This window comes from Drosophila pseudoobscura, chromosome 3, assembly GCF_009870125.1.
Source record: "Drosophila pseudoobscura strain MV-25-SWS-2005 chromosome 3, UCI_Dpse_MV25, whole genome shotgun sequence".
Lineage (NCBI taxonomy): Eukaryota > Metazoa > Arthropoda > Insecta > Diptera > Drosophilidae > Drosophila > Drosophila pseudoobscura.
This window is the reverse complement of record NC_046680.1, coordinates 3,864,819-3,881,451: the sequence shown is the minus strand read 5'-3', so window position 1 is coordinate 3,881,451 and position 16,633 is coordinate 3,864,819. Positions and strand designations below refer to the sequence as shown.

The following is a 16,633-nucleotide window of genomic DNA, read 5'->3' as shown; positions in this document are numbered from 1 at the left end:
TAATATTTTTCGGTATTGAGGTCAAAATTGAACCGACGGTATACTTACGGTATATCGGTATATAATGGTATATTTTGTAAATTTCATCAATCTATTAAATTTCATTTTCAACGGTATATAGAAATCCAATAAAAGCAAGTAAAACCGGATAAAATTAGGTGGGCAGGGCTAATAGTAATATACCACGAAATATCAAAAACGAGGAATATGTAAAATAGGACTTGGACTCGGCAGAATATTTACGGTATATTTTGGTATATTTCTGAGGGTCGGACGGTATATTTTAACGATAAACCCGCGGTCATACTGCTGGTCGGCGTCGCAGTTTTTTACTTTTGTTTGAATTTTAAATTGAATAAAAATTTAGCAAATAAAATAGCCATTTAAATTCGTTGCGTCAAGTGTTACATATTGTGTGACTAATACGTCCCACGCATAACATAACCCGCAAAAGAAAATAAACAAATGCAGTGTAATTCACAGCTTGTGGCCGCGTCATGTGTCATAGCGCTATTGATGTCGACGGCGCAGGCAGGACTGCAGCCAGGTGGCAAGATAATCGAACTGGACGAGGATAATTGGCACTTGATGCTCAAGGGAGAATGGATGATTGAATTGTAAGTTAGAAAATGAGACTCCCTGCTCTCCATCCATCCTCACCTCCCTCCCCGCCTGACGTAACGCAGTCGCAGTCCGGTGTGTGGTGGGCCTCATGCGGCGTGTAAATGCGGCAACAAGCTTGCAACAACAACCACGCCGGGCAAGCTGGTTTTGTGGAATGTTGCATACCGTTCTTTGTTTCTTTCTGTACGCAGTGCAGACTCATGCTGGTGACGCAGTCCCATTCCAGAGCCCGTTCCTCCCACCAACCCCTCCCACACTCCCGCACTTCTCCAAGGCAACTGTTTTAATGTGTATTTTCAGCTTTGCCCCTTGGTGCCCGGCCTGCAAAAACTTGGGACCCACTTGGGAGCGGTTTGCACGCGTTGCAAAAGATGTCAAAGTGGAGGTGGCCAAAATCGATGTGACCACATCACCATCCCTCAGCGGACGTTTCTTTGTCACAGCCTTGCCCACCATCTATCAGTGAGCCATTTATCTAACCGTATAACTGACCAAAAAAACAGTATCATATAATGTGATCCTTTGTAGCGTCAAAGATGGCGAATTCCGTCCGTATCGTGGAGCCCGCGACGGGGACGCTCTGCTGTACTTTGTGAAGAAGCAGCAGTGGCAGAAAATTGAGCCGCTATCCGCCTGGAAGAAGCCTGATACCATACACATGTCCGTTCTTTCCTATTTCTTCAAACTGTCGCACACCCTGAAGGTACGTTCACCTGCTTAAGTGAATTGCGATGAGCAATCCACTGTGTTTATGTCTACTTCTCACACATCAGTTCATTGCATGCGGGATGCGGAAGCTTATCACCGCCAACTGACCCTTGGTGTTGAGAGCTGATTACGTTCCATTCACATTTGCTAATTGACTCATAATTCCGGTCTTTGCTCTCTGCATTGCTTCGTGTTTGTTGTTCATATACTAATAGCACACGCAAAAACTCTTTAAGGACTTCAACGGACGCCTTCAAGAGGAATACGGACTGCCCACATGGGGCTCCTATGCTCTGTTTGCAATCGCCACCATCTTCGTTGGAGCTGCATTGGGACTGCTGCTAGTGTGCCTTGTGGACTTTGTGTATCCACCCAAGAAATCGCAGCGACAGAGCTTCTCCGAGTCTCAGGATAATCTAGCTGAGGGCGTTGAAGATCTGGCCACCGAGGAAATCGAAGATGATGGCGAGGCTGACGACGATGATGATGAGGAGCAGCAGCGTGACAGCGTCGACGAAGAAGAGCCGGAAGACGAGAAGGAGGACGATGAAGCCGATGATGATGGTGAGCCGGAGAAGACCGACAAAGAAGTAGCGAAGCAGGGTGGCGATGCCGTGCCAGAAAAACTCGAAAAGACAGACCAAGTGCGCAAGCGCAAACCTCGTAAGGCGGATTAGATCCAGTCGGTCTCAGTAATTGGACCAGCAGCAAAAGACTAACGAACTGAAATAGAATCGAGAAAAAATCGCATTTTTCAAAGCAAATCGTTTTCACATATACTTTCAGCATGTCAGGTCCTCTGCTCTGCGCACAAAAAAAAAGATTTTCCACACTTAATACCAGCATTAAAAGCAAAGCCAGTTTCCACGTGCTATGGCACCTTAACATGTATTTCTTAAATATGGAAACTATAAACGAAACGTAACAATAACTACTTTAACCTTAGTCGTACACTTTCATTTTTGTTGCAAAAGCCTTGTGTTCATAATTGTTTTCCTTCTCGATAATGTAATAATAAATTCTCTAAGCATTTCATTATGTATTTGAATTTAAATCAAATTTCAAAAAGGATGTATTAAAATGTATTAAAAAATAAATTTAAACACAAACCGTAATGACCGAATGTAACTTTTAGTTCATTTTTTGTGAACATCATAACTGAATGTCTCATTCAACCAAAGGTGCATATGGCCAATCCCGGTAATATAGTTCTTAATATCGAAGCTGGGATACTATGTACTTATGTACATATGTATAGACACGTTCTAGCCATTTTGTCAGGATCAATAATCGAAATTACCTTTTAACCATTGACTTTTTTTTAAAATCCATTTTTCTTTTTTAAGATTTTTCATCCAAGAAAGTCTCCACTAAAGTAAAATTATTTATTTGTAATTTGTTCCTTTAAAAATAAATACAAAAATATTGAATGATATAAATGTTTCGATTTTATTTTCTTACATTTTCGTTCAGTTTATAGTAGGAGAATATAAAATAAGAAATAATCCCTGCAATTTCGATATAGTTAAGGGCTACAGATAATGGAGAGATAAGTGAGAGTGTGTGGGCCAAAGGTTTTTCAATTTCCAATAAATAGTATTTGCCAAAAGTAGAAAAAAACTGTCACTATTGCTTATAATAGTTTGTTTGTTGTCATACAAATACATATGTGTATTTAATAGTCCTATAAAAGAGTACAAAATGATCATACAAATATGTTTATATAAAAGGTGAATCATCTTAAGCGTTGATCTGCCTGATCTGCGTTGGCACTTGTGATTTAAATCGGAATTAACTGGTTTAATTACAACATTTTGATTGTTAACAAATAACGTTTCTTTCAACAAATTGCTATGGCTATTGTTCGGTTTATCTGGGGGATCATCAGGATAAGGTACTTGTGGTGTGTGTGTATATAATTAATTTCATATATATTAAATATATATTTGATATATATTTGTTTGGTTGTAAAAGTTGTACTATTGCAGCGTATGGAGGAGTTTTTTGTGGGATAGTTTTGGGATCAGGAGCAGGAGAAATAGGGATTGGTTTGTTTCGGGTGTGTGTTTTCAAATACTTTAAGTAATTGTCTGTGTGTGGTTTGGAAATTTTGCTGTTGTGAATTTTAGGCGCAGGCTGGCCTTCAGTTAATTCGTATTCCGTTCAAAATGATGTGATGTCAACAAGAACAATTGTTAATTACTTTGAAATATTTAAAAATCAATCGTCGTCGTGCGCCTCAAATGCAACTGAAAGCAGACTCCCCAAATCTCGAACATTTTGCATTATGTTATAGGATAGGGCTTTTGTGGGGCTTTGCTTTCAGCTTCAGATATTTGTTGTAAAATTAACGTGGTAACTTTATAACAAAGGCGCACTTCTGGCTAAATATACTACTACTAAATAACTAACTGAGGTATGAGTGTGTGTAGTGCTGTTGCTGGGTGGTTTGGTTGATTGAGTGGAAATTTTTGTTGGGATAAAAATTGGAGAATTTTGTAAACCGGTCTATTGCATAAAATTGCAGGTTTTTGTCCGTCGTCGCTCGGCCCCGTGCGTGCAACGAGGACAAGTAAAAAATCGTAGCAAACTAGTTTGGTTGGTAGTGGCCGCCAGGGCAGCGAAGGAGCGAAAAAGGACTCCTCCGACAGCTAGGCCACGAAATCGAGCGGCCTGTTGAAGCCACCCTTGCGGTTCATATACTGGCGATACTTGCGCTTGAGGATTACGTGCACTTCACCGACATCATTGCCCTCGACCTTCTTGTTCTTAGTGGTGTCGAACGTGCAGAAACCCATAGTCTTGAGCATCTCAACCTCTTCCGGCGATTTACCCTCCAGATCGGCATCATTAATCTGGGGACGATCAGCAGCTGCTGCAGCAGCGGCTGCTGCTTTGTTTCGTGTGGTTCGCCTGGACGTTGATGGTCCCGAGCTGCTGTTGTTGCTGCTGCTATTTCCGCCGCCAGCAGCACCGCCGCCGCCGACTCTCGAACGTGATCTGCAAATTGGGAATTTCAGCTTTGGTGAGTGACAGTTTCGTTCTGCAGTGAAAGATGATTACATTTGGGTCGAGAAAAGCTTGACAATTAATTGGGGCAGCCTGGAATCGCATTGCATCGGGCTGGGCAATTGGAATTTGTTATTTAATTACGGAAAGGAAATATGATACCCAGAAGAACGAGAACCAGTCCGGGCACTTCATTAAAGGGTCGTATGGAATCGTATGTCTATCATAGCTAGGGCATAAACATATTGACTAAACGGATCTAATGTGTTTCGTGTTGCTTTTTTGTATTTCGCATTGCGCTCTTAAATGACATTGTATAGAAGATAACAAAGATATCGCTTAGATCAAGTACATATATAAGGGTTTGATTAAAACGGAATGTCCGCCTAGGACATGTCCTCAATCAGGGCCGCGCGTAATTTGGTTGTCACCGCAGCCGGCTGTGCCTGATTCAGCTTAAAGACGCTCTCAATCACCGATATCTCTGTGGCTGTTGTGTTCATGCCCACAAAGGAGAGCCAATCGTTGACCACCATGCCGGCCGCGAGGACCTCGCTACCACGGTTCACCGTTCCAGCTACGAGGGGAACCTGCAGCAGAGAAGACAGCTCGTCCTGGTCCTGTATGCTCGTCTTGGGATGCACCATGCCTCCCTGGTTGCTCAGTACAGTGTAGGAGCCGACCAAGGTGTTGTCGGCAATGGTCTGGCGAAAGACCTCCACATTGAGGACGTCCCCAATAATCTCCTCTGTCTCCTTGTCCAAATCAGGGTGAACAAGGGCCACATAATCGTTGCAGGCCACCACGTTGCCCAGGGCTGAGAGACGCTCCTCCACCCGCTGGATCTTTACGGCGTCTGGCAGACTATTGCGCAGATGCTGCAGCTCTTCGTCTGTGGTCGAGTTGGGCACCAGCAGCCCGTTGCGGTTGCCGACAGTGAGGCGTCCGATGATGCGGCAGCCTCCCACATTTGCATGCACCACCGGAATGGTCTCGGCCAATTCGGCCTCGAAAGCACTGTAGAAGGTCTCGGAGCCGCCAATGGCGACTAGACAATATGTATTTGTGAGTTTGGTGAAGACGCCGATGTCATCGTTGTTCTCGAATTGCACGCGAAGCGCCATTTTTTCTGTGTCTTTTAAAGTCGGTTCTTCCTCTGTGTTTGTTGAGTGGAGTGGTGTGTATTCGGCTTGACTGAGCCCGAATCTACCTAGTTTCTAGATATGCTTTATACTATTTTCAGTGATTTTGTTCGACGTTGTGATGAAATTCGGATAAATTTCACTTCACGTGGTAATTTTTTAGGGCGCCGACAGAGCTGCAAAAGAACCGATGACCTGCTCGATAGCGCTCTTGTGGAAAAACTATTGAATCCCTATCGATATTTTGTAACTTTTCCGTGTTTATGCCCCACCACCCCCATTACCAATACATAATGTGTATGGATAAATAATATTGGGGATATTACTTTTTATACTTATCGTTTGGCTTGGTTTTTGGTACACTACACTTTGTTATTCACCTAGAACGCCGTCCTCCTCCGCGCGCACGATCTCTGTCACGGCTGCGACTCCTCTCGCGTTCACGATCGCGGTCACGACGACCGCTGCTGCTGCTCTCTTTCTGCGCCTCTCTTTCTCTGGATCGGCGTTCGCGTCTCTTTTTTCTCTCTGTGCGCTCTTTCTCACGTCTTCTGTGGGCTGGAGAGGCGGGACTGCGACTTCGACCCATTTTTCCACACTTTCTTCTGCGTGTGTTTGCGGGTTCTTAAACGTTTAAAGTTATGCCTAAATAGAAGTCACACGAATAACTGACAGCCCAGAGTATGGTAATCGGCAAAAGTGCCACTCTCACCGTTGCTTTATGCTGTGTCTAGCATTATTTGGGCGACACCGGCATCGGGTAAAAACGCGCTAAACTTAAAACTAAAACGTAAAAAAACAACCTCACGGCGCGACGTTGGCGTCAGTGTGACCGCGGACGTATTGGTCAAATATACCTTCTCATCTTTTCATATACCAAAATATACCGCCTCATTTTAAAAATGTACCGTAAATGTACTGACGACTTCAAGTTCTATTTTACATATTCCTCGTTTTTTGTATTCCTTGGAATATTACTAGCTATATAGAACATTTAGCCATGCCCACATAATTTTATCCGATTATTGAATCTATTTTTAAATTGACTGGTTTATTTCAAACACTTGCTTTTATTGCATTTTGCGTAAAAAGAGGTTTTAGCGAAAATGGTCAAACAAAAAAAAACCTAAGAAAGATCGTTCCTGTTGCTAAATTTTGATATTCCGTTGAATAATGCGGCTAACTAAAACCCTCGGCCCTGCCCACATAGTTATATCGCATTGATGAATACATTTTCTACAAAATTAACTACTTTTAAGTACTCCCATTTATTGTATTTTGACTAAAACAAGGTTAAAAAGCTCAACAAAAAAACAGTCGCATTGTTGTCCATCAATGTTGCTGGTATTTGAAGACTGTTGCTTTTCAGCGGAGTGTGGCCATAAAGATGCTGTTTTCCAATTAAACCGTAATTAATTAATAAAATGTTCTCAAATTGATATGTCTTAGACCCTATTCATGAATTTTGATTAGTTTCCTATGTACATATCCTGATCCCGATACTCGTTCTTGGTCTTCAAAATGGCGTTGAAGTACCTTTTAAACAGAGATGAACCTAACTAGTTTCTGCATTCAAGTGAGTCTAGATGACAAATATTTCCGCAATTCTATAATATCCTTTTCAATAGGGTATGGGATGCAGAATGTTCAAGGCAGAACTCGGATTAAAAATCCCCAGGAAACGTGTGAGCCAAATTTTACACGGAAATTTGAACCTTTAATATCAAAATAAAGTTGACAAGTTTAAGATTGTGAGGCGGCAATCCTGGAAAATCAATGCAGGGCAAAGAAACGTTTACATTTAAAGATTTTAAGTGACATTTTAACACAGAAAATTTACATTTTACCAAAGACAATTTGTTTTTGAGTAATGTACCGTCGTATAAATACATTATAAATACTTATAAATATTGAAAAATATTGACATTAATATTTATACGATACTAACGTCACTCAATTGTTTGCCTTCCCGAAACGCCTCCAATAACACTTAAACTTTATGGTATTCTATTAAAGTTGTAATTGACTTGTAAGTATTATTACGAATCTCTTGTATGCGAATACAGAAAATTTATGTTTTTTTTTTACTTTTTCAGGCAATTGTTTTTAATTTTAATTTTAATTAAAATATAGTTTCGGACGACGATTTTGTTCTTTGCGAACTTTCCAAAACACGGACATTGGTGAACTTGTCAATGCAATGGACTCTAAGTGCTAGTGTTTTGCTACCATCCCTACATTCTCGAGGTAGTATTTGTCGCCTCCCCATCTGTCTTCATATCAACATTCTATCGCAAAATTTCTCAAAAGTTTGTAAATTTGCAGTTTTTACGCCGACAATTTACGAACGGCAGCGTACCCGCCAGAGGTATGGCTGTATACATAAAAAACAGGTGAGCCTAGTACAATCCTAGGAATGTATTCTTAAGTACTTTTTACTTTTGCACAATACAATCAAAATGTGTTTTAAACTATTTATCTTGTCATTTCGTTTGTTTTCTCTACGAAATATAATACAATTGTATAATATATATAATATAATAATGTATATAATAATATAATAGGCGCAGAACTCTGTTCCATTCCTCAAGTCCAAGTACCAGGTTCCCTACTAGCGCCGCTAATGAGATCTTTGATCCAAGCTGCTCCAAGCACTTCATCATCGACAATGAATTGACCAGTAAATTGCTTAAGCTGTGTCGACAGAATGGCATAGGCGTCATCAGCCATGAACACGGGCTTGCGAGACCACTGGGCCGATTCAGAACCAGTAAGCATTTCAATTGCAGCAGTCAGAATAATTTAAGAGCGTTGTAGCCTCAGGTATACGGTAAGTTTAGTCTATAAAGTGTTTGGGTCCGATTTATAGCTACATTTATCAGGGTTTCAGAATTGCAAAGTTTAATACCAGGCGAAAGATACTTAAATTATGGGAAAAAAAACAGCCTCTGATAGAACCTCAAAAGCTGAAAAAAGGAAACAGAAAAAAAATATTATTATTAAAAGTGTATACAGCCCCAAATCGATCAGATCTTATAGATATCCTATCACCGTGTACCGTGTACTCGAAAAAATAAAGATTTGAAAGATTTCCCGTTCAAATTATGTTTATGTCATGAAAATATCTCTATTCGTTCAGAAGTTATTAATTTTTCAAGCTGAAATGGCGGAATATCCCACTGTATATCGGCACGTACGTTTTGAGCTTGAGGCTATTGAAGATTACAGAAATGTGAAGAGTTATATGTAAAACTCTGAAACGATTTCAATAAACCATAAAACGAAAATGTAGCTACCAATTTTCTTCCTGGGGAGATTTAATTTGATGTTGTTGGTGAGAGGGATACATTTTTAAATCGGAAATAGTCGGCAAACACGACGATCCTTTTTTAAAGAATTTGAATTACAGTGTATAAACCGAAGTTATGCTCTTGTTTTTCGCAACAAAGCCGGTATTAATCTTTATTCGATCGAGTGCCCCAGAATTTGGTTAAAATTCAATTACATCATGAAATGCTTAGAGAATTTATTGTTAAATTATCAAGATGGAAAAGAATTATGAACACAAGGCGTTTGCAAGAAAAACGAAAGTGTACGACATAGTTTTAAGTCAGTTATTGTTACGTATCGTTTGCAGTTTTTATATTTAAGAAATACGTTAAGGTGCGTAGCACCTATTTGGGTTTGCTTTTAATGTTGGTGTTTGAGATGCCAAGCTTTTTTTGGCAGCTATGTATGTGTTTCAAAAATGAAAATAGAATTTGGTTTAATCTTTATAATTCGTATTTAATTTTGGTGGCTTAGCGGAAACCGATTGTTTGCTATGGCCAGTTAAAATTTATGCGAGATCGATATGTAACCAATGCGCAGAGGGGTTAGCATAGAACTAAAATAGACGACGGCGTCAGATCAAAGTTATTGCCGAAGTGGCGGCGGCAGAGAGCCCCCTTAGCGGGAGCGCAGCAGCTCTGCAGAAAGTCAACGTTTTACAACATAAGCGGCTCTCTCTGCTCATACAATAATAATTCTTAAAGCTACGGTTATTATTTGGCGGCTGGCCCGAACAGTTGGTATTAAGTGGGAAAAAATTTTTACATTGTACATCGTATTCATTGCCACCTCCTTCCACGACGTCATTAACTTCGACTGCAACCTAAACTGGGATGTACGAATCTATATTGCCCTAACGGTTATTCCGTGTCTGTTAATCGGACAGATCCGGAATCTCAAGTGGCTGGTTCCGTTTTCGCTGATGGCCAATGTGTTCATTGTGATTACCTTCGTGATTTTCCAGTACTACATGTTCGACGAGCCACTAGTCTACTCTGATAAGCCGCTGATCGCCCCGGCCGCGCACATTCCCCTCCTCTTTGCGACGGTCATCTTCGCAATGTAGGGAATTGGTGTAGTGATGCCCGTGGAGAACTCAATGCGCAAGCCTCAGCAATTCCTCGGATGTCCTGGTGTTCTTAACATGGCTATGATAACTCTGGTGGTGCTTTGGCCTCTGGAACAAGAGCAACCGTCATCATTGGGCTCCCGGGATAATGTGCCAAAACCCAAACCATAACCGAAGACAGAGAAAAACGACTGACTAAACCCCAATAGGTCATCAAAACGAAAGTGCCTACAAAAACCAATTCATGATAAAAATAAAAAATTATGGGAAATTATTAATACCATAAAAAGTTTGGTTTTGCTCTTAGGGAGAACTTAAAAACTATATGTGTGACTGAATTATGGAATAGCGTTCAATGACTGGGAGCCCAATCACTTTCATCATCGGAGATGAGTTCCTTGCTCTTGAAGCCACTGCCAGAGGTATTTGCTTTCTTCGATGGCGGTGGGTCAGATTTGCGTTACTTGGTTGCCTTGCTGGAGCCTCCCTTGTCGTCATCACTGCCACCGCCCGCTCCGCACTTGTAGTTGCGCATATCTTCCTGATAGCGAAGCTTATTCTTGTTAGCGTGCTCTTCGCGTTTTGACTTGTCCTCGAGCTCCTTCCGCATTTCAACGTCCTTTTTTGGGTTTTCGGCTCTGATGGCCGGATTTTCGCGCTTAATGCTTTAACGGGTATCCTTAAACCCCAACATGAAGGCGAGAGTCCCTGGTATCCTTCTTCTTTTTTTTTTTTCTTCGGGATAGACAAATATTTAATACAGTTTACTATTCTTTTCCTTGTGCTTTTTTTTGGGCGAACCATCAGTGCCACCCTTTCCTCCACCGCCACTAGCGTCAATGCCGTCGTCCGAATCAGCCTCCACCTTGCTGTCATACTCCTCGGCCACGTCTTTCTTCGGAATCATCGCCGTCATTATCTTCCTCCTCCTTTTCTTTGGACTCGGCATTTAGGCGAGCTTGGTAAGCATCGGGCTGGTTCTCATTGTCAGAATCTCCAAAGTCTACATCTTTTTGCCTGTGGTTAGCTTGTATCCAATTTCACCAGCCCATCGCAAGTGTTTTCGATGGACACCTTGTTAACAATGTTCCGTATGCCCTCTAGCATGTCCTCCGTGTAACTCCGTGTCCACATCATCACCAACGGTATTCTGTTTGGTTTGTCTGTGGTTTCCCCATGCATGACCATATTGACTTCAAAGTCAATGGCATTTATTGGCACCCAAACACACACATGTTATCCAGATCTAGAAAGTTCTCAAAGTTCAGCGGAGCATCGTGAAAGACCATTTTGGCCTGTTCCTGTTGAAGCTGTAGCGAAATAGAGAAAGGAAAAATGATTAGCATGCGAATGATATCCACAGAATAGGGTCGGCACGACCTAATCTATTGTCCACCCCCGTTACGATATGCCGCGTCGCGCACACAGTTACACAAGCTTATACGAATATTCCAAACGGAAAACAGACTGAAGAATTGCTATATAAGCTATATACATTTCTTGTATATTATTCTAAAATACATATAAAAATCTCTAAAATGGTTGGGCCGATTGATTAATTTGATTAATTGTAGGATTTTTTCTTCCAGCCCTATAATAGAAACGTTGGTCCAGATTCTGCATTACTTCGTCATTACTCTTGATTCTGCAGAACAATGGCTGTTGGTTGTCTCCAAAGGAGGTGAAGGTGGATTGGTTTGTTAGAAAAAGTAAAAAATGTCACTGTTTCCCTTACAATAGTTTGTTGGCTTGACGCCTATCCGGCTTTCTCAATTCTGTGATGCCGAAATGGATAAATGCAGTTGCTGCGACAAGGAATCCGGCAAATTACAAAAAATTAAATTTTGTAAGTACATCTCCTCTAATTTTTGAAGTATTTTATTTTTATTTCTGATTGATTGTCGGTAATCACCGCTAATCAGCCCAAGATAAATAATCTGGCTGCTCTACGACGTCCCGTCGCAAGGAAGAATCTGGCGATATCTGTTCTGCTGCAGATCTTACAGCAGTGGGCCGACATCAACGCCATTCTCTTCTTTTCTACTTCCATATTCGAAGATGTGCGATGTCACACATCTCACACATTTCAGATGAGTGAAAGCGGTCCAGATTCGGTGGTCGGGTCGTTTCCGATGTCGTATCCAAGCATTCGAGACAGACCGAGTACTATATCAGTCAAACAGAATCGTACCCTAGCAGGACAGAACCCTTGGAAGTTCCGAACATAACAAGTCATTGATTGCCAGTTTAGACCCCATTTCTACCACTTTTTCTAATACCTTTTGTAATATTTTTGAGAATTTTGTAGTATTTTCTAGTATTTATTATTGAATCACCTCGTTGTGCTAATCCAATAAAGTAAAAATCCAGTAAATGTCATTTAAAGCCACGTCCTAGGCCATATCGAATATAAGCATATATCGTATAACCATATCGTGATAAGCATGAAATTCCTGATCAAAATCATAATCATAATTCAGCAATAAAAATCTCGGGTTTTTAAAAAATATCGGGGGTAAAGGCAATTCAAAAAGCGGAAAACTGAAGTTTTTGCTTATTCCGGTGCGTATGTATGTATGTACGATATGATTTAATATCTAAATACAAAAAATAATATAAATTCATAAAGATAATACGTATATGAATATGTATATTGTAAGTGCACAATTGTGATGTTATATCGCTGTTGTAGTCGAATCTCGTAGGTCATCATTCTACTTTCCTACAACTTTCCCACCTCGTGCAGATAGGCGCCGAGAAGTTTGGTCTGGTAAATGAAAAGGCTTTAATCACAACGAAAACTATTCGTTAATTGGAAACCTACCCCTTCAATGTAGTTGTAAATATCGATCTTTTCATTTTGAGAATGAGCACCATCATCGCAAGCACCCACAGGCACCAGGATGACATTTTTTCCAGTCGCTTCCTGCAATGTGAGGGTGACAGGAATGGAGCCGCCTTCGCGAGTCATGTCAGGTTCCACATTGAACACATGCTTGATAGCACGCTTCGCAGCCTCGTAGTGTGGGTGGTTGGGATCCTCAGTCCAGGGCTTGCCAGCTGACAGCATGACGACCTACATGCGTAAGATCAAAAGCTGGTTAGCATGTATCAATGTTTGGGGACATGTAATAAACATACCTTCATTTTGTTGGGTGAGCCACGCTCCACCCATTTATCATTGATGTAGTTTACAACGCACTCCTCAATGTGCTTTGGGTCTTGGTCGGGTACTAAACGAATGGAGAACTTGCCAATGACCTTCTTGGGTATAACAGTCTTTGCGCCCGGCTCATAAAAAGCACCTTCGATTCCATGAATGGACAAACTGGGAAACCGCCATCTGGCCTGAAGTAGTCTCGTTTTGTCGCCGTTATGCGGCAGCTGCTCGACACCAACGTCTTTCCTGCAGGAGATTACACCGATTACAGAGATTTACGATGTAGATGTGGAGATTACATTAAATTACTTATACTCGGCCACTTCAAAGTCGATGTTCTCGTAGATTTCTTTCTCGTTTTTTAGCTGCGGTGCCACCTATTAGGTGTGGTATTGAGGAATTTAATAACTAGTCGCTTGTTATCTAATATGACCACTCACGTCACGATCCACTCCTGGAATCAGTATATTGGTGTCCTTGTCGACGAGTACGCTGAGCAGGTAGCAAAGATCTGGCATTGCTTCATGAACGGTTCCACCGAAAACTCCACTATGCAGATCCTTGGTGGCACACTCTACCTCCAACTGGAAATATGCCAAGCCACGGAGACCATAGGTGAGGCACGGACGTTTCTTTCCCAACCAGTAGTTGTCCGAAATGCAAACGTAGTCAACATCAGCAAGGAAATCATTTTTGCGTTCCATCAAGAGATCATCGAGGCCTTCGCTGCCACTCTCCTCCATTCCCTCGAACACAAACTTAACGTTAAGTGGCAGTGGAATGTTCAGCTTCTGGTATGCCTCGATCGCATGAATCCAGCACAGGACAGGTCCCTTGTCATCGGATGCCCCGCGGCCAAACAGCTTTCCATCGACCTCAGTGAGCACAAAAGGCTCGGTGTCCCAGCCGTCCTCCTTCAAGGCAGGCTGCACATCAAGGTGGCCATAGACCAAGACAGTCTTCTTAGTGGGGTCCTTGCCCAGAGTCCCCAGCAGCACCTTTGGCAACGGAATTATCTGGCCGCTCGGCAGGGTCTGCTTACCCACATCTGCAAGCTCGATTTCTGTGCCCAATGCCTTTAGCTTGTCAGCGGTCCAGTCAACCATGCGATCGATTTCGCCGCGCTTATCAGGCCAAGCCGAAACGGACTGAATCCCCACAGCGGTTTTTAGAGCGCCTATGTAATCGCCTTTCTTGCCATCAACGAAGCTAGAAAAAATGTAATCATTTTATGACCAACAGATATGGGCGTGTGAAATTAATAATAGGAAACCACATGTTCTATGAACTAGAAAAATATGGATAATCGTGCTTGCGGTTTCTTTTTTCTCTTTTCTATTCACCCCTCGCCCATCACACATCTAACAAAGAAAGCGATAAAGAGAAGAAATTTTTGCAACGTATTCCAGCCAGCGGTCGTCCGAGATAAAATGCAAATCACCCCCACCCATTAATGTACTCGTACATATAAAGATAGCGCGAAGCATATATGCACGAATATCTTTATGTTCGTGCCAATGAAATGGAAAAACAAGCATTTAGCCATCTTTTTCCTGTCGTCCCTTATCAGGCGTTCTCTTATTTTTGCGGCACAGCGTGTCTGACGTCAAAAGCGGCTGGCAACAGGATTTCAAGTTATCCCTGCCACCCACACAATCAATTTTGTTTTTACTTACGCGAAGAATTGCTGAAGTTCACTGGGAAGCTCTGACATTTTTCTAATATTTTAATTTTTAACTTCGCCGTTCGCGTTGCGTTTAAATAGTTTTTCGAACAACAGCTGTGCAGTGTGACCGTGAACTTACCACCCAAATATACCATCTGACTTTCAAAAATATACCCTTACATATTCGAAATATACTGTTAAGACACGTCTTTTCGCTCACTAACTGTTAAATATTTTCACAAATTAATGATTTTAAAATACGTTATAATTTGTATTGTGGGTAATTGTTAAGCGAGTCAAAGATTGGGGACAAAAAGGTCTGTACTCCAATAAGTTGTAACTAACTATAGCAAGCTTTGCAACGCCATAGAAAAGGAAATATAATAAATTATGTGTTACGAACCTTTTTTTTCATCCCAGGGCTGGGTACTTGCCAAGCCCTCAGGTCGCACAATATACCAACGAATTGGACATCTCGGACAAATTCAAATAACAAAAGTAACCGAAAAAAAAAAACTGCAAACGGACTCTACTCGACAAACAATATCACAGGAACTTCCCCAGGTCGAGGTGTCGATGTCTTTACCTCTGACTTACCTGAGATCCGAATCATAACGCTCTGGATCTTCCTGCCATGAGCAGCAGTCTTCTTATCCTCTCGTTGTTGTGGCTCCGCTTCCCCCCATTCGAAACAATTAGCAACTCATTGTTTTGCTTATAATTTTCACGTTGACTTCATACTTTTACATGGTATCATTACTAAACTATGCCTGCCTATTCATACTCCCCTCATCTTATCATTACGGGCGGTTAGATAAATAAATAAATAGGAATAATTAATATAATAAATATAAATAAATTACATATAAGGAAGAGTATATGTATAATTAGATATTATTTAGAGAGATTTTAGAGAGAGATATTATTAGAGATTATATATAAATGGAGACGTCTAAAGTGTTAACAAAAAGTGTTAATTGGAGTAAAAAAGTTAATTGATTATATTCTCTGCTAGTCCCTAGCAGGATGAGGGACCCGCACTATGTGGCCAGGATAGTTCCGCGAGACCAAAAAAAAAAAGCAAACCATGGTGGCGGAACTGGATTTCGCAAAAATAATAAATTTGATCCTGGTCCCCTGGAATCACAGATTTTTCGATAGAGTGAAGAGGCCACTACTCCATCCTCATCCCACTTACTTTTTTTTTCAGACATAAAGCGTTACAAAACTTTCAATCGGCTGCACATTCGCGTTAGCCTCCGTTTCGTACTTTTTTTTAACTGATATAATTCCTGGCTTAAATGTTCTATGTATCTCTCCCGGACCGGACTCATCGTCTTCCCGATCTAAAGTCGGGGGAACTGAACCAAGGCCAAGCTAGAGGTGCCTGGCGGCCAGGCATAAAATGCTAGGGGGTGGTCCCCCCGAAAATCATTAACCGGTATGGACCTTCGGGCCAAATATGGAGGCAGATAAGGAGCAAGCACGGGTTGGGATGTCAACCCAAACGTCGGTGGAAAGCGTGACTGCTACCACCGGCGGGCACGGGGAGGAGCAATCCTCTCTGCGTGTCGCCAGCGGTCACACCTCGGGCATGGCGGAGCAGGCCATGTCAGTTGTAATACTACTGCCACAAAAACGACGCGTTGCAGGGTGAGCCGCGCAGGTGCCGTTGTCGACGCAGACTCGGACCCGGAGAGCGTGCTATCCATTAGCAAGACCGAAGAGGAAAGCCTTCTTCACTCGCCGGAACCAGGTACCAGCTCCCTCCGTAGGGAAGGGCCGAAGCGTTCCAGGGAGGGGATGAAGGCAAAAGCTCAGTATAAGGCGGCCCTCAAGCTACTGAGCCGGCTCCAGGGCAAGGCGGATATCTCCCAAGAGGAGAAGTCCAAGCTAGCCTGGGCTGAGCAACGGGTACAGGATGA

At 41.9% G+C, this 16,633-nt stretch overlaps 5 protein-coding genes and 1 long non-coding RNA gene across 7 annotated transcripts; 2 read left to right on the top strand and 4 right to left on the bottom strand.

Annotated features, from left to right (window-relative positions):
• Window positions 1-283: 283 nt before the first annotated feature.
• On the top strand, window positions 284-2,455 carry LOC4803397 (thioredoxin-related transmembrane protein 1). 2 transcript variants are annotated; one of them, XM_033379214.1, is made up of 4 exons: window positions 284-617; window positions 925-1,086; window positions 1,153-1,327; window positions 1,548-2,455. In XM_033379214.1, the coding sequence occupies exons 1-4, from the start codon at window positions 466-468 to the stop codon at window positions 2,007-2,009; spliced, it is 951 nt and encodes a 316-aa protein (XP_033235105.1). In that variant the 5' UTR covers window positions 284-465; the 3' UTR covers window positions 2,010-2,455. The 2 variants fall into 2 exon arrangements, with proteins under 2 accessions (XP_033235105.1, XP_001357525.3); XM_001357489.4 differs by having other exon boundaries at window positions 286-617; window positions 1,569-2,455.
• Window positions 2,456-2,757: 302 nt separating this feature from the next.
• Window positions 2,758-6,347, bottom strand: ytr (U4/U6.U5 small nuclear ribonucleoprotein 27 kDa protein yantar). The gene is made up of 3 exons (XM_001357487.4): window positions 6,196-6,347; window positions 5,864-6,128; window positions 2,758-4,332 (listed from the first exon to the last, which is right to left on the bottom strand). Exons 2-3 carry the CDS (start codon window positions 6,070-6,072, stop codon window positions 3,984-3,986), a joined length of 558 nt encoding a protein of 185 aa, XP_001357523.1. The 5' UTR covers window positions 6,073-6,128; window positions 6,196-6,347; the 3' UTR covers window positions 2,758-3,983.
• eIF6 (eukaryotic translation initiation factor 6) lies at window positions 4,605-5,715 on the bottom strand. The gene has a single exon (XM_003736904.3). The coding sequence runs from the start codon at window positions 5,463-5,465 to the stop codon at window positions 4,728-4,730; it is 738 nt and encodes a 245-aa protein (XP_003736952.1). The 5' UTR covers window positions 5,466-5,715; the 3' UTR covers window positions 4,605-4,727.
• A 3,789-nt stretch (window positions 6,348-10,136) lies between the features above and the next one.
• On the bottom strand, window positions 10,137-11,371 carry LOC26533512 (FACT complex subunit Ssrp1-like). The gene is made up of 3 exons (XM_033377960.1): window positions 11,263-11,371; window positions 10,684-11,192; window positions 10,137-10,617 (listed from the first exon to the last, which is right to left on the bottom strand). The coding sequence occupies exons 2-3, from the start codon at window positions 10,829-10,831 to the stop codon at window positions 10,550-10,552; spliced, it is 216 nt and encodes a 71-aa protein (XP_033233851.1). The 5' UTR covers window positions 10,832-11,192; window positions 11,263-11,371; the 3' UTR covers window positions 10,137-10,549.
• A 67-nt stretch (window positions 11,372-11,438) lies between these two features.
• On the top strand, window positions 11,439-12,348 carry LOC26533381 (uncharacterized). The gene is made up of 3 exons (XR_004468718.1): window positions 11,439-11,563; window positions 11,623-11,728; window positions 11,805-12,348. It is a non-coding gene; the product is annotated as an uncharacterized lncRNA (long non-coding RNA).
• A 76-nt stretch (window positions 12,349-12,424) lies between these two features.
• LOC4803334 (cytosolic non-specific dipeptidase-like) lies at window positions 12,425-14,868 on the bottom strand. The gene is made up of 6 exons (XM_001357486.4): window positions 14,719-14,868; window positions 13,483-14,251; window positions 13,352-13,419; window positions 13,024-13,288; window positions 12,707-12,958; window positions 12,425-12,649 (listed from the first exon to the last, which is right to left on the bottom strand). Exons 1-6 carry the CDS (start codon window positions 14,754-14,756, stop codon window positions 12,605-12,607), a joined length of 1,437 nt encoding a protein of 478 aa, XP_001357522.1. The 5' UTR covers window positions 14,757-14,868; the 3' UTR covers window positions 12,425-12,604.
• Between the last annotated feature and the right edge of the window lie 1,765 nt (window positions 14,869-16,633).